Below are 15,962 nucleotides of genomic sequence, written 5' to 3'. Positions count from 1 at the left end.
TGACACAAACTCAATCGCATGTAGCATAAGAATGCAAAAGCAATATATATATATATGTACACTCACATATATATGTATAACAAATTTCACAGAAATATTCAATAAACACAAGTTACCATCAGGAAACATTCTGCGCATCTATGTTAAAAAATAGAAAAAGAAAATCTGCATAGGCTGCTGCTTTCGCGACAGACACCCGGCAACGTAGCCTAAGGCGTCATCACATCCTAGAAGTTTAGAAGCGCGAAGACGCCCTTTGCAGCATCCAGTTCACAACACAAGCCCTGCCGCGCGGCCCGGGCACAGTCGCTGCAGCGGAAACCTGGATGCTGGGGTTCATAGTTAAAAGTCTGAACGTATAAACACAACGAGAGTACATCATAAGTTCTGCGGAACTGTTACAGCATTTAACAATACACATCTATAAGAACAGATCCAATATTTTAGTTTTGTTTAGAGATAACACATCAACATTTTGTTGGTTGAAATAGTTAAGCAGGGAAGGTAGTGTATGTTTAAGGCGTTGACAGCCATAATTGGTACGCGAGAAAGGGATCTGCCATGGTGCCTGGTGACGATATGAATGTGTACTTCTACTTTCTTGTAAAGTTGCCAGGGTTAGGAATGAATCGAGTCTTCCCAACATAGCATTTCTATAGCTTAGTAATGTTTTGAACTTATATATGTCACGAACTCTAATTATTCTGTTTTGTTGGAAAAGCTCTTGCGTGTGTTCAAAAAAGAGACGTTTGCTATCGCCCGAATCGCTTTCTTTTGAAGTATTTCCAGCATTTGAATATTTTGCACGGTAGTGTTACCCCATATAAGGGAACAGTAACTGAGGTGTGAATGGAAAAGAGCATGATAAATGAGACGCTTAACTTTAAAAGGTAATGCACTTCGATTCCGATTTAACACACCAACAACTTTTCGTACCTTTGAGCAAACATAACTAAAGTGTTCATTCCAGGACATCTGCGCTGTGAATATTACGCCTATGGTTTTTATGGATGACGTAATGTTAATTTTATACGGACCCAAGACAATATTATCTGGCAATGTAGTGGAACTTCCCGGAGCATGAAAAATAACGCATTTTGTTTTGGTTTCATTGAGGATGAGGCCGTTTGCCTTAGACCATTCTCCAAGTCCATAACAAACGGAGCTTGCTCCGTTTGTTATGTGCATGCACTTCAAATACTGCCTTTGTAAAAAGAATGTTTGCACCAATTGCTCAGAAGTGTCACAATGCCATTCTCAGCATGTTTCCCTATGTGCCAAAAAGCGATAGCAATAAGAAATAACTTAAATTTCATCTTTTATTAAAAAATTTTGTTAAAAGTGAGATGCGTAATATGTGCAATCTGTGACAAAACTTTCGCATTCATTGCTTCGATAGGAGGGTCACAAATATTTTGTGAATGCTCATTTGTCTTGTTTTTCCACACCTGATAAGTGGTATGCAATTACATTGTCTGGTGTTGTCGATGAATTCAACAAGGCACCTCGTTTATATTCAAATAAACTATGGCTGACACAAAGGATAATTTGTGCACAAAATATGAAGTGTGCAGCTTAGTTAGTGCCTTTGCAATAAATTACATGATCAAGTCCTCTGGAGCTTTATGAGTATTCTTTTTTACGAGTACTGTGACCTGTGTACCTGCCTAATACATTGTAGATTATTTACTGCATTTGGCAAAATTTCTTAACATGCATGTAAAGTTTCAGAAGTCCTATGCGGGCGAGGTTTCAACTATGTCATTTAATTATAGGCAACTGAAAGAGTTATTGAAACTGCTTGAAATAAACAGCTTCGCTGGAAATTGGGTTGTGTTTTGCAAGGTTGCACAAGTCTAGTTTAATTTTTATGTCTGAAGCATTACTGGCTTACTTTGTTGTTGCCACAGGTGAAAACAAGCCCGCAAATGGAAGTAGGCTTCGTGCAATGCCTTGGTGAACTGCACTCCAAAGACCTGAAGGTTTCAACTGTGACCACCGACACGACACCCCGGGAACGAATCCCGGGGTGTGTGTCGGTGGTCACAGTTGAAACCTGATACGAAATCAGGGAAAAAGAGCCAGGCATCAAGCATGAGCTGGCATGGTTAGTAGGCAATTGCACCATAATTGCTCATCTAGAGCCTCTGAAGGCTCATGAAGTACACATCATGCATAACTTTGTAGTAGCTGGCACTACTTGCACAATTATCCTATGCATAAAGATGAAATAAAGTCCATCAGTGTAGACATTTGGGCTTGTTGGTATAACATGTTTACAGATTATCTTCATGTAGATTATCTTCATGTAGAAAGATGACTGCATAATTTTTTTCCTGCATTTCCAAATACAGTACACATTCATGACTAGCTGGTTTAAATGTGTAACAAAGTATCATCATGACAAGTGATGCAGTCTTATGCACTTTTCTCAACTTTCAGGTCTGCGGAAAAAACTTGAAGGCATTGCAAAAAGGGCTGGTTGTACGATATTGAACGGGTGGATTCAATCCATATGCAACCACCTCTACTTCAGTGTTGCGATGTCCGAGGGTAATGTCGCTCTTTGGATCAGCATCTGGAAGAGTAAGTAGCTCATCACACAAAATGTTATGAACTTGTGGTGCTTTTGGCTATTTACAGCATGCTAATAGCTTGGTATCTGTATAGTTTATGAATATTAGCCAGCAAAAGGTGAATTTATTTGGCGCCTCATTGCAGTCTAGGGCTCGTTTCAGTGGCTGTATTACAGTGAATTTATGTCTTTAGCCATTCAAGTACACTGAGAATACAAATGGTGGATTGAGAGTAATAAACATCTGGTAAGTGTTTCACAAATGAACCTTGTAAATTATCCATAGTGAGCAGCAACTTGACCAAAGTTTCATTTATGTCTTAGTGAGCAAATGATGTTCATTGATCAGAATGAAGCTGAACAGTTATTGCTTTTATACACTAATGATCAGAGCAAAGAAATTATGGGGATAGGATACATATTGTTAGCAAGCTTCACGCTGTTCGTGCACATGAAAGTGGTTGTCCGGCCTGAAACTTATTGCAATGGGAATCGCTAAGCCTAAGGCTTCAGGCAGTCAACTTGCAGCATTTTGGTGCTGTGGCGGCATCTGTTCTAAGGGTCAGTGGGGAGAACTAATTGAAAGTCCGCATCCGCTCAGTAACTGTGTTAGGGTCGAAATAAAGCGACAGCAGGGTCTTCTCAGACAACACACAATATAAATGGGTGACCCAAGCAACATCATCAACAGAATGAAAAATGAAAGGATTGTTGACCTGTTGAACTCTTGTTGTGTAACTGTAATATTCATACAGGCATGTTGGTGGTATCACGCTATGTGGACAACAGACTATTCACATGTTGGCTATGAGCGAAGGGGACCACAAAATATTAACACGAGAATGAATGAGTATGAATGGCAGTAGACAAGAGATAGACAGCAAATATCCAGTTGCATTTTCTACATTATTATTGTATGCAAAACGTATCAATAGTAAAAGGGCATCGTAATTACTGTGGTCAGGTTTGATATAGTACTAAGGAAGAATACAATGCACAACGCAGACGAGGACATGTGATCAAGGGACACGGACTAGCACAAACTTTCACCTAATTTTATTTCTCTCTTTTCTTTTTTGCGACAGTGCGCTGCCTGCCTTATTGCGCATGTGCTAGTATGTGCTTATATTGATGAATAAGACAAAAATAAAATAGTTTAAAGTTAGCGCTAGTCCCCTTGTCCCTTGATCTCTCATCCTTGTCTGCGTTGTGCATTTTATTCTTGCTAAGCATTATGCACCAATTTGCACAGCAGCAAGTTTTATTTTACCGCCACAGGGGCCTGCATACTGTTTACTTAGACTCTTGTCAATTCATACTGCAGGCCTAACAAGACACATTGTGAATATTCACAGTGGCCATGAGGGGCCGTACCATCGATGCCTACCCGACCAGCTTTCTCACAAGGAGTGGCTTGATCCTGGTGAGTATCAATTATTTTACAACAAATTGCTCACGTATTATTTATGCAAAACAGTGTTTACTGAGGTAGCATTCTGTAGTTGCACACAGTTTTTCTATATTGTGTCTGTTACTTACAGGGAGTGCAGTTTACAAGAACCTTTGTGGAATGGTCCTGAACATCCGTCTCATCAAAGACATTGCTCAGCTTTCGGCAGATGCACAAACATCATGTTTGGAGTCATTCCATTCGTTGATGATACGTTTTGCCCCAAAGTCTGTGGCATATTCACCAACTTTGATGTCTGCTAGGTGAAGCACAATTTCGATTTATGAAAAACTTTCACTGAAGACTGCTTATGCTATATGTCTTATCACTTCATTCCATTTTGCAGAACCATGCTAGCAGTCTTACATCACAATGCAAACACGACACGTAAACAAGCTTGTGGCATTGACGGTAAGCCTGCATTCCGACGAAAAATGTTGAAAACAAAGAAGTGAAATGAAGTGGTCTGCCCAGAAAAAGAAAGTGTGACTTATGGTGAGCTTCCTTGTGAAAACATGTTATTCCCGTGTGGTTTGGTAGCACATGCTTGTCTGTCATTTTTGTTAGATTATTGAAGCTACTTCAGCCAGTGGCTTTTTCACTACCTGGATAAATCTGAAGTACTATAGTCAAGAAACAGAAGATAGGAACACATTTTAACACAACGTGGCTTGTGTGCTGTTTGTCCTGTGGAATTTTTCAGACTATGTCCAGGAGCTGTTGGAAGCAACCGTGGAGTCCAGCAGTGGAAGCTTCCGCACCATGAATGAGTCGAGGACAACTCCTGGACCACCACCCATGTCTGCAGCATATGCTTGATTGCCGAAGCATACACTTGTGGCGAAGCGCATGCTGCAGTTCAAAACTTAGCGTTTTGAAAGAACACTGTTAACGGTGAGATGGGTTTTATTTATGGGAGCTGGTGAATGATCATTGCGAAAGGCCTAGGTGTCGAGCAGGTCACAGTTCGGGTGAATGTCGTCTTTAAACATTTCCCCCGTTGCAGGTGATGCCCACCGGGTGAGTCAGCCGGGGTGATTGGAGATCTAATGGCGAAAATGCTTAAAACAGGCGATGTGAATGACGGCAGTCTTGCTAGAGCAGTGACCAGTGGACAGGAGGCAAGATATTGTACGTGACGTCACCGAGATGTGCCAGAATATAAAGGGTCCGGTGAAGTGGGCCAGGAACTTTTTCTGTAGATTGCGTTTTCCAAGTGGCATCCACAGCCACACCAAATTACCTTTGGCACGTGATACTGACACATGTACTTATATGTATACAATACTGACACATGTACGCTAGCGCTAGATGTGCCTGCATGATTTAGAACTTCCTTGAATAGTATTGTCAATTAGCTCTGTTGTGTATGTTCTCGCCAAACTTGTGTAATCAGATTGTATGGGCAGCGCGAATTGTGTAGTACACTCTGGAGAGGTGTGACGACGATCTGGAGATGGAGATCGGCACTTGTGTGTGGTCGGTGGCGTCATACTTCAGAGGCAGGCAAGTTGCTGTGGTAGTTTTGCTGGAAGCCATTTCCGAAGTACATGTTGCTGCGGGAGTTCTACTGGAAGCTGTTTCCAAGGTATCCATCCTGGGTGAAGCGAGTATTACTGCGCAGACTGTTGCATCAAGGAGACGTCAGCAGTTGCTCAGTGTGGTGGTGGCACGTGACAGCATTCAGTGCAGAAATCGCACAAGTCCGCGGACACCATACTGAAAGCATACACGTGGCTTGCACACAACACCAAACCTCCCACTAGGCTCCATGTACTCCAGGTGGTCATCCAATGCTGGGGTCCGACGCCGGGGCCCAGCCAGCCATGACATAGACGCGTACTTTGGCAAAAAGGCATTACAAACCTAAGAAAGGTCTAGTACAACAACGCAAACTTATTACTGCGATAGCAATTATATGGACACTTCAACCGGATTTCTGCTGTCGCCGTGAGGTTGCCTATAGATAAAATCTTCGCCGCGCGCCGTATGCCCGAGCGGAAGCGTGCGGGGACGCGCGCTATCACGGAGAGCGAACGCACTCAATCTCCCACGCGCAAGCAAGGAAGCGGGAAGCCAGCGCCGGAGGGAGCGGGGGGGGGGGGGGGGCGCACTTCTACTCTGCCAACAACCGCGCTCGTCGCTCCGCCCACACCGTCTCTTATCTCCCCACGGCTCTGACCTTTATGCGCCGTGCATTCGCCGCTCAGTTTCCGTTGAAGCGATAGACCGCACGTAACTTCGCCGCTGCGGCGTAGGCGCTTGCTGCCAGCGTTTTGACAGTCGTCGTCTGCAGTCATTCAGTGTGATCTATTCATGTTTGTTTGTGCGCGCTCACACCACGCTTGTTCATTCAGTTAGTAATAGTCAGGCCACATTTTCCAACGCACGCTACACATGCAATGCTGCCCGGATCGGCAGTGCAGCGCTACAGGTCTGTCCCTTCGCACGCGCTACCCACGGGAAGCGCTTCTCATCAACACCACCGTTTCACACGCGCCTTCTCGTGGTCATCGAGTCTCTCTTCATGTCGGTCTACTTATGCCGCAGCACACCTGCTTACTTAATCAGCTCATGTTTACTACAATTCATATTGCTACCAAAGCCGCTCACCTTACTTCGTATGACATTGCTGTGTTGCTATCACATTCATTGCTTCGCCCTTAGGGCGAAACTGTGACATTTTTGTACCAGCTTTTTATTTTCAAAAGTGATTGAAAAGGTAAAAATATAGGTGGTTAACCACAGTTGCACTCACTCTTGTGAAAGCAGAACTATGAGCGGCTTCCACAATTTGCAAGGCAGGCCATCGGCATCGCTTTTACTTCTCAATGTTGCTGGGGGAGGACCTCTTAACTTTTTAGAGGCTTCTCAGATCGAAAAATTCTGCTTACAAAATATCCACGTACTTTTAGGCGTAACCGCTGCAGGTATAAACATTACCGAGGGTGAGCTTTACGTTGCGCCATAAAAAACTAGGTCCTTAAAAATCGGTTGTCAGTCCCTTTAACCTTTTGCCATTGAGTTCGAACAAACTCGATCACATGGCTACTCGGATTGCTCTGGGAGCAGCTAGCACGTTCGGCTGGAGCAGGCTTTCTCTGGCTCCAATCCCAATCCCGCCCTATGTTCTTTGTACAGGTCACGCCGTCCACTTCAGTCTTGTGTGCATCATCAGGCAATTCATCGTGCAGTTCTCATGACCGCATTCTTCTCGTCTACCAGGCTGCCAATATCGACCGAGGTTTGGTGACGTAATCCGTTCATGAGCCCCGACCTTCGGCACCACCACTCACAGTACAAATACCTGGACAACTCAAGCAATTCTTCAGAGGGCTCATCATAACCACAGCAGATGCAGCCATGAACCGCCCTATGTTCTTTGTACAGGTCATGCCGTCCACTTCAGTCTGGGGAGCACACGCCGCCATCCGCCATCCTCTCGCGCGTACGCTCCTCGCATGCGCACATAGCGCACGCGGCCACAGCCGGGCGGACATGAGAGAGAGAGGCACTTTGCCCTCTCCCAGTTCTCTCTCACGACGCGCGTACCCTTGCGGGAAGAGGAAAAGTATCTGCCTTGGCGAGGAGGATATTCCCCTCGCGAAAAAGTACAAAGGTATAAAAGAGCGCGACCGAGAGATCCCCGGGCCTCTCTGGCCATGCTACACCTGACCTGCCCCACGGATATACCCGCTGCAACCCGTGAGTGACCTCGCTTGCGTGACTTCCACGCGCAACGTGGCAAGCCTATCTATTACTTATTAGGGAGTTTTAGTATAGGGGAAAACGCTTACGACGCTAACGCAAAGAAAGGCTGCACTGCGTGGTACAAGGTAGTGTTTTAGAATAGCGGAACGGAGCAAAACGCTAACGCAAATACACTTGGGCGCCTTCTCGGGGTGGATAGAGCAAACATGAGCAAACCGTCTCGTTAAGCCTACTCTGCCGCTAATGGAGAACGTATATCGAAAACAGCGGCCATTTGTCACCTGTACGCCGCAGTGGCGCACCGACGGGGGGGGGACAAATGCAAACTTATGTCAATTTCCCGCCGTCGTAATCCCTATCTTTCTACTTACACAACCGCAAACGTCCCAGTGGAATCAGTTCTAGCGTATAAATACTTAGGTATAGCCTTGTCCCACAACCTTTCCTGGAATGCGCATGCGACAAACATAATTTCGTCAGCTAACAGGACACTAGGGTTCATGAGACGTCACATTCGTCAAGCTCCGCAGCACGTCAAACTACTCGCATACAAATCATTTGTCAGACCACAACTGGAATATGCCACTGCCATCTGGAACCCTCACCAACCATATACATAGCTTGCACGTGACGTCACAACTGCGGGTTCGCTGCGGCGGCCGCGATGTTTATGAACCGCTTGTCGCTAGCGTGACGTGCGTGCGCTGCGAGAATCCGTCGAGCAGTTTTCTCTGTCTCGTGACAGGCTTCAATTCGTATATTCTTTGGACATGCCAGCATTTCCAACTGCACGGCCCTTTTGCAAGGACTACTTCGCACTGTTGATTGGATCTGCGCGTGTATGCTACAAAGAAAAGATTCAACTGTGCGAGAACGTCGATCCCTACACACTGCGCCTGGGAATGGACACAAGTGCCGACGCCAGCCTGTTGCCAAGTGTCGCTCACGGCGAAATCATCAACTACTTGGTATTCTCCACCAGCTTTGTGACCCTGGACCAGATAAAAGCCTACAAATCGCTGGAGTCCCACAATTTTTTCACTAGTGGTTGGGTGAAGAGTTTGTCGGCGAGGAGGCTCGGAGAAGACAAGGTGCTCCTACTTGGAGAGGTAAGCGCAGACGTTTTTTGTTTTAACTTTCAAGGCCTCACAACTGGTTGTACATAGTTTTAAAGCATCCGCCGCGGTGTCTCGCTGGTTATGACGCTCGGCTGCATAACCCGAGAGCACGCGATCAATCTTGGAGACGAAACTTTGAAAAGCGCCCGTGGCCCGCGCGATATCAATGCACGCTGAACCCGTGGTGGTATCGAGCCTTCCACTGCGGCGCCAGTCAATTAGCCCATTTGTTGCTTGTTACACACCAGATACGCTATCACACGATTAGTTTCAAGTTGTCAGTGTGCTACTACCTTCACATGTTTTATTGCGATAGCAATTATATGGACACTTCAACCGGATTTCTGCCGTCGCCGTCGCCGTGAGGTTCTCTATAGATAAAATCTTCGCCGTATGGCCGAGCGGAAGCGTGCGGGGACACGCGCTGTCACGGAGAGTGAACGCACTCAATCTCCCACGCGCAAGCAAGGAAGCGGGAAGCCAGTGCCGGAGGGAGCGGGGGGGGGGGGGGGGGGCGCACTTCTACTCTGCCAACAACCCCGCTCGTCGCTCCGCCCGCACCGTCTCTTATCTCCCAACGGCTCTGACCTTTATGCGCCGTGCATTCGCTGCTCAGTTTCCGTTGAAGCGATAGACCGCACGTACCTTCGCCCGCTGCGGCATATGCTTGCTGCCAGCGTTTTGACAGTCGTCTGCAGTCATTCAGTGTGATCGATTCATGTTTGTTTGTGCGCGCTCACACCACGCTTGTTCATTCAGTTAGTAGTAGTAGTCAGGCCACATTTTATAACGCACGCTACACATGCAATGCTACCCGGGTCGGCAGTGCAGCGCTACAGGTGTGTCCCTTCGCAAGCGCTGCCCACGGGAAGCGCTTCTCATCAACACCACCGTTTCACACGCGCCTTCTCGTGGTCATCGAGTCTCTTCATGTCGGTCTACTTACGCCGCAGCACACCTGCTTACTTAATCAGCTCATGTTTACTACAATTCATATTGCTACCAAAGCCGCTCACCTTACTTCGTATGACATTGCTGTGTTGCTATCGCATTCATTGCTTCGCCCTTAGGGCGAAACTGTGACATTTTTTTAAAGCTTTCTGGTTTCTAAAACACAGTTTGCAGAACAGTGAGGTGATTTAGGTGTGCTGTGAAAAAGAACTGCTCTTTCTGAGAAAAGTGTACATACTGCACGAAAAAATAAACAAACTTCGGTTGAAATAACATGGAAACCAAGCACTAGTATATAAGGTAGTAGTGAAAAACTTTTTTATGAGTAGTGATTCAAATGTTTAATTCTTTTTTATGCTTATTTTGCAGGTGAACCACTCTCAAAGGTTGGGTTAGTGCCCTCTTAAAGTGTGGGTGCTGTGCAAACAGAGCGGCACCGTAGTGACTGGACACTGCACCTGCATGGCAGGGAGACATGCTCACATGTTGGTGCCTGCCTGTTCGCCATTGAAACAGGTGCCCGGCTGAACCAGTTAACCACTTGCACACAGAAAGAGAATGCCTGGCTGCCGCCTTATGTTGAGAGGGTGGAGTATAAAAGACTAAAAGACATAGACTTCAGTTCCTGGAAGGAAAAGAAGCATCGCTTTGATGCAACAAGCAGTAGATCAAAAGAAACTAAACTGCCGAAGCAACGAAAGGGCATTTCACCACCATCACCAACTGAGCTCAAGGAGCTTTATGCAGCATTCGACAGTACAGGCGTTGTACCAGCTATATTTTCACTGCTGCCTGACCACTGCGAAAGCTTTCAAGAACCTTTTCAAAGCACAGTTGCTCTACTCAGATCTATATGCAGCAGATGACCTGGACACTCTTGTTGCAAAAGCTGACACTTTTATGTCAACGTTCACCGTCAATGAGAAGACTGTCAAGTCTGTAGAAGCAGGCACAAAAGACCAAAGTAGGTCAAGAGATTGGTTTTTACACCGAGCTGGTCATGTGACTGCTTCTGTGATGAAGAATGTATGCTGCACAAGTGTTCTGAAGCCCAGCATATCACTTTTGAAGGGAATATGCTACCCTGAAAAACGCTCGGTGAAAACACCTGCAAGGACATGGGGTCTGACACATCAGCAAGATGCCTTTAAAGCATTTCAAGCTAGCCAGCGAGACAAGCACGAAGGCTTCCAGTGCGTGAAGTCTGGTCTGCACTTGAGTACTGAATATCCTTTTGTTGGCGCCACACTCTCGTTTCCTGCAGTTGCTGTGGCAAGGGTGTAGTTGAATTTAAATGCCCATACTTGCTACGGAATGCAAAAGAACTGACAGAGCTCTCTGGTCCTAACTCGTGCCTCTGCACCACCAATGGCGTCATGCAGCTGCGAAGGCAGCATGCATATTATTATCAGATTCAAACTCAAATGGTAGTGTGCCAAGTGGAGTACTGCTACTTCGTTTTTTGGACTCCTAACCTTCTCTACGTAGAGAAAATCTTGGAAGATGAGGAGTTTTGCACCAGCATGATGGCTACTGCAAAAGAGTTCTTTGTAAAAGCTATCCTTCCCGAGCTGTTTAGCCACTATTTTACTAGACAGCTCATATGTCCACATGAAGCGGGCAGTGAGGATGCCTACTGCTTCTGCCGAGGGCCAGAGACTGGAAAAATGATCGCCTGTGACAGCAGCTCCTGTCAGTATAAATGGTTCCATTTTTCATGTGTTGCTTTGAAGAAAGCACCAAAAACAAAGCATTGGTTTTGTCCTTAATGCAAAGGTGACAAGGAGAATGCTTAAGTTGAACGTTCCTGCAACAAGTGCTCACACTTTTCCTTTCTCACCTGCACTGTTGCCTGTAGTGTCCAGCAATGCAACTAGCAATCGAGGGGAGAGTGACAGCTGATGAGAATCAGTGCGAAGGTACTAACCGAGACAGAGGCCAAAATAAAGTGTTTTGAAAGCATGCACTATTGCCTGCTTCATTTCTGGTGCATTATGACCATTCTCCAACTAACGCCAAAGTGCAGTTGGGCACCATATGTCTAGGGCGTGTCTCTGCAATGCTCCTACATTGAGTGCATCAGCACGCATGTAGCCTGCACTTGACAGCCACAAGCTAGCCAGACCAAACGGCATTCGTACCTTTGGTTGCTCCAATACGAGCTAAAATGTGTCTGAAAGGGCCTGTGCACAAACAAAAATGGTTTTATGCAATAACTAAAACATTATTAAGAAGTTGCATGTTTAGTGATTCTCGAAGCATGAAGAGCTGCTGTACCATGAATGCTAAATACCTTGGCATTGACAGTTGGTGGATAGCTTTGCGAGTTTTTATTTTTATGACCGTTAGGTCCTTTTTATATGCTAAGGCTGCCACGTCTTCAGGGTTTGGTTCAAAATTCAAAGCCTCCAGTATTCCCCACAAGAGCTCACTCAACCCAACGCTTCTTTCAAGCCGTACAGTTTATACGGGAGTGACACAAAATGCCAACTTCACAGAAGTTGCATCAGTGTCGTGGGAATTCAGATAACTGAAGAGAAGTTTTCATATCTTTTATTGAAAAAGAGCTCTCTGCTCTTGAGGTTTGAGTAAATGAATACAAATGCTCCCATAAAAACTAAATCTTGTAACAAGTTCACAGAATTCGAGGTTCAGCAAAACACAAATGTTACCTAAAGTCAATCGCACACTTACAACTACTCAGTCTCAAGCATGTCAATGCAAGTTTCCCCTGCTACAAAGTATTCAGAGGAGCGCAGTGTACTAAAACCATTAGTCTCCTCCTTGCTACATGCATAAGTGCCAGTCAACATACATAACTTCCTTCATTAATAAAGCTTGCCATTTTGTATTAAACGTATTGATTGCTGAGATGCTTTCTGTAGTTGGGCCACTTCGTATCTAGAATGTCAGGTATGCATATTCTACAACACACTGAAAGCAAGTATCACACATTGTGTCCAACCGTGATTACACTGGATACACCCCAATGCTACCTGTAGCAGATGTACTACTCGGTGTCAGTCGTCCTCAGGTGTTGCGACATTTTCATCGCTATGGTTCTTTACTGTTGCAACTATTGAGCGACACAAGTTGCAGAGTGCACAACACAGTGTCACAATCTTGTCAAGTGGAGTCAGTTCATCCCCTTCACGACGAGCAACATAGTTAATAGGCACGGTAGACTTCAAAAATACAAACTTATTTCTGATCAGGCCGATAACATGCTCCACGTGAATCCTAACATTTGAAAGCTTCCTTGTTCTTTCCACGTCTTCGGGAGACGGCTGCTTTTTCCCTTTTGTGTATACTGGGACATGGAGACGTGCACAATAAAAGCCAACACTGTCCTCTATATTGAACCCCCTATCTGCGAGGACATCACCAGGAACCAAATTGTCCAATAAGCCACAATTCTCTGTAATGTGCTTGTCGCTGACACGGCCTCCCCAACCTTCTGAAATGTATGTTACTACACCCTGTGGTGCAATTGCAATGAGAAACTTTGCAGTGTTGCTTCCTTTATACGTTGACCATGTTTCACTTCTAGAAAGTAGAGACGACGGCCTTTCAATCTTTATTTCGAAGCAGTCGATAATTACGGAGACTTTCGACCCAAACGAATCAAAGAAAGTCTGTGGCATAGTACGCTGCAGTGCCTCACGCCCTGGCCAGGTTATCTGGGATTTAAGCCGACAATATGCACCATGCAGCCACTTGTCAAAAATCCGCGATACTGTTGCTTCGGAAATTTTGAAGCGAAATGCAAGGTCAGTGTTGTGAAGGTTCACCTTGATTTTCATCATAAAGAGGATGAATTCCTGGAATTTTGATAGGCTGTTGTTGATGCTGTGGGATACAGCACTCTCCACAAGTTTAAAGACAGCTAAGAGAACAGTGAAGTTGGCCATCCCCGTGTAGAACATGACTTTCCTTTCAGAACTCCTTAGTGAATTTTCTGAGATCTCAAGCTCCTCTTTCTCGATAGAGGCGCTCATTCAGTGAGATGCACTGTTGCTCAACAGCTGAATGTCCTCCATGGACATCTCTGCACTGCAACACCTGCAATGAAAAAGTGTCGCATATTTAAAAGTGACGCGATCATTTTGGCTACCCACAGAAACGCTTCACGACGCGCTTGCAAATCATTCGTCTAGACGCCGGTAACGGCCTCGAACTTCACTTGCCAAAGCAAAGGTGTTGACTTACCTGTATCACTTTCGTCAGCGTCGGTTTCTCCAGTCGGGTGTGGCGAGGGCCGATCGGCACACGGCTGGATCCCTGTCGCTGCCACATCAGCCTCGGCACGCCGTTCCTGCAGTTCTGCTTCCCGCTTTTCGGCATCCGCTTGCCGCTTTTCGGCGCGTCGTTTTTCGAGGCGTTGGTGTCGTGAGGGATCCGTGCTCATGGCGCTGTAGCCGAGGAGAAGCGACGGAGCCCAGTCAGGGTCTGTCTCGTCGAACAGTTTAGCTGGCTTCCCTAAGAACGCAAAATGAATAAAGTTACACAAAGAACCTTTCGTTATATATCGCCGTTAAGTATAAACTGCATGCACGCGATCTTGCGCGCGACAGCGACGCGATGGAGATGGCTGTCGCGTTCGCTCGTCGCCTACAAGTCGTACCGCATGCGAGCGACAATTTTGAGCGCCGTCTCCCCGGTGTTGCGAGCCGTCGCTCGTCGCCGTCGCACACAAAATCGCTTTCATGCAGTTTGGGCTTTATCACGCTGTCAAAGTCGAAAGGAATTATTTACCTGCAATGAAGTGTGCGCCGCAGACTCGCATGTTGCGGTTCTCGGTGTCTAAGTTGGCACGTTTAATGTGCGCCAGCCATAGGCTGCAACGCTTTCGTGCGCTCGCACTGGTTCTCCACGATCTTCGGTAAAGAAAAGTTGCTGTTGGTCGGTTTTTTTCTTCTGCGGGTGTCACTGCGGTTGGAACAATCAAATACCATGCACATGACCATGGTGACAACACGTCTTGCGATGCTTGCAACGACTGTGGGAGAGTGAGCGGTTCATATGGATGGCGGACGCATATCCCAGAATTCCTTTCACTGACATCAGTGCAAGCTATGCATATCATCAATGCACTCTAATCAGTTCAGAATCGCGCGACTAGATTCATCCATTCTTCATATTCATATAACATCAGCATTTCACGCTTAAAGACAGAATCTAGTTTGACATCTCTTGCTTTTCGTCGTCGTATTGCCACGCTCTCTCTTTATCACAAATTCTTTTACAGCTCGCTAAGCCGCCCACCTTACATTACGTACGCCATCATCCTCACGCATGTCACAGCAAGCCATCGACTGCAAGTGCTTCGTCCTCGCACACGAACTGTCACATTTCAGACTTCATTTTTTCCTTGGGCTGCCAGAGACTAGAACGACCTACCCTTCAATGCCACTACCATCACATGTCATTCAGAATTCTTGGAAACTATTCAAACTTGTATTTCACCATAACACCTGCATCTTCTTGTGTAAACATATTAACCACCCCTTTAAGGGGTCTTTAAGGTAATGAAATGAAATGAAATCTCTTGCGTACGTACGTAAGAGTTCTGGCTACGTTTACGTTCTGCGCATGCGCAGCTTGCAGCACGCAACGCTAACGCTAAATCCTTGCGTTTGCTGTTTTCCTCTATACTAAAACTGCCTATATTGAGCGGACTTTCCCTCTGCAAGTGTACTTTATTGCCCGCAGCAATAAAATTTGTTGAGTTGACTCGCTTGTTGCCTTATTCGCCCGAACCTTACGTAGCTGCGATTGCAAGCGCTACGGGTTGGGGAAGACCCCCCACATTGGGCGCTACCAACGTGGTTCGAATTCCGGGAACACGGAGAGTCTTTTTCTGTTTGTTGGAGCTGGGACTACTGAAGTTACAGCAAACAATGGCGACCGGCTTGTCTGACTTTCCAGATTTGTTCATGTAGTCGGATGTAAGGGCACAAAATCAGACACCTAGTGCTAACGCGGCGACAGCTTCCGAACAAGCCGGTAGCTTTGATTTTGAGTGTTTCATGCGGAACAGTCAGGTTCGCGGAAATGCCATGTTGGCAGGGTTTTGGCCTGAAAGTAGGCGTAACACGCCGAGAGCCTCGCCGCTTCGTCCCGAGGACAGAGAGGCACCGATGCCTCTAAATAGTTC

At 46.0% G+C, this 15,962-nt stretch overlaps 2 protein-coding genes across 2 annotated transcripts; one reads left to right on the top strand and one right to left on the bottom strand.

Annotated features, from left to right (window-relative positions):
* The first annotated feature begins 2,361 nt into the window (after window positions 1-2,361).
* On the top strand, window positions 2,362-4,345 carry LOC125945478 (uncharacterized). The gene is made up of 3 exons (XM_049667215.1): window positions 2,362-2,586; window positions 3,900-3,998; window positions 4,117-4,345. The coding sequence occupies exons 1-3, from the start codon at window positions 2,421-2,423 to the stop codon at window positions 4,290-4,292; spliced, it is 441 nt and encodes a 146-aa protein (XP_049523172.1). The 5' UTR covers window positions 2,362-2,420; the 3' UTR covers window positions 4,293-4,345.
* An 8,159-nt stretch (window positions 4,346-12,504) lies between these two features.
* LOC125945253 (uncharacterized) lies at window positions 12,505-15,507 on the bottom strand. Its single transcript, XM_049666935.1, has one exon. The coding sequence runs from the start codon at window positions 13,801-13,803 to the stop codon at window positions 12,826-12,828; it is 978 nt and encodes a 325-aa protein (XP_049522892.1). The 5' UTR covers window positions 13,804-15,507; the 3' UTR covers window positions 12,505-12,825.
* Window positions 15,508-15,962: the final 455 nt, after the last annotated feature.

Source organism: Dermacentor silvarum, chromosome 5, assembly GCF_013339745.2.
Source record: "Dermacentor silvarum isolate Dsil-2018 chromosome 5, BIME_Dsil_1.4, whole genome shotgun sequence".
In the NCBI taxonomy this organism is placed as follows: Eukaryota; Metazoa; Arthropoda; class Arachnida; order Ixodida; family Ixodidae; genus Dermacentor; species Dermacentor silvarum.
Note: the sequence above shows the minus strand (reverse complement) of the source record. Positions and strands in the feature narration are given on the sequence as shown.

Excerpts from the sequence above, each read along its gene's own strand:
- LOC125945478 (XM_049667215.1), top strand. The coding sequence starts at position 2,421 with ATGCACTTTTCTCAACTTTCAGGTCTGCGGAAAAAACTTGAAGGCATT. Across the intron at positions 2,587-3,899 it reads TTGGATCAGCATCTGGAAGA|GCCTAACAAGACACATTGTG; the intron begins GTAAGTAGCTCA and ends TTCATACTGCAG. Across the intron at positions 3,999-4,116 it reads CAAGGAGTGGCTTGATCCTG|GGAGTGCAGTTTACAAGAAC; the intron begins GTGAGTATCAAT and ends TGTTACTTACAG.
- LOC125945253 (XM_049666935.1), bottom strand. The coding sequence starts at position 13,803 with ATGAGCGCCTCTATCGAGAAAGAGGAGCTTGAGATCTCAGAAAATTCA.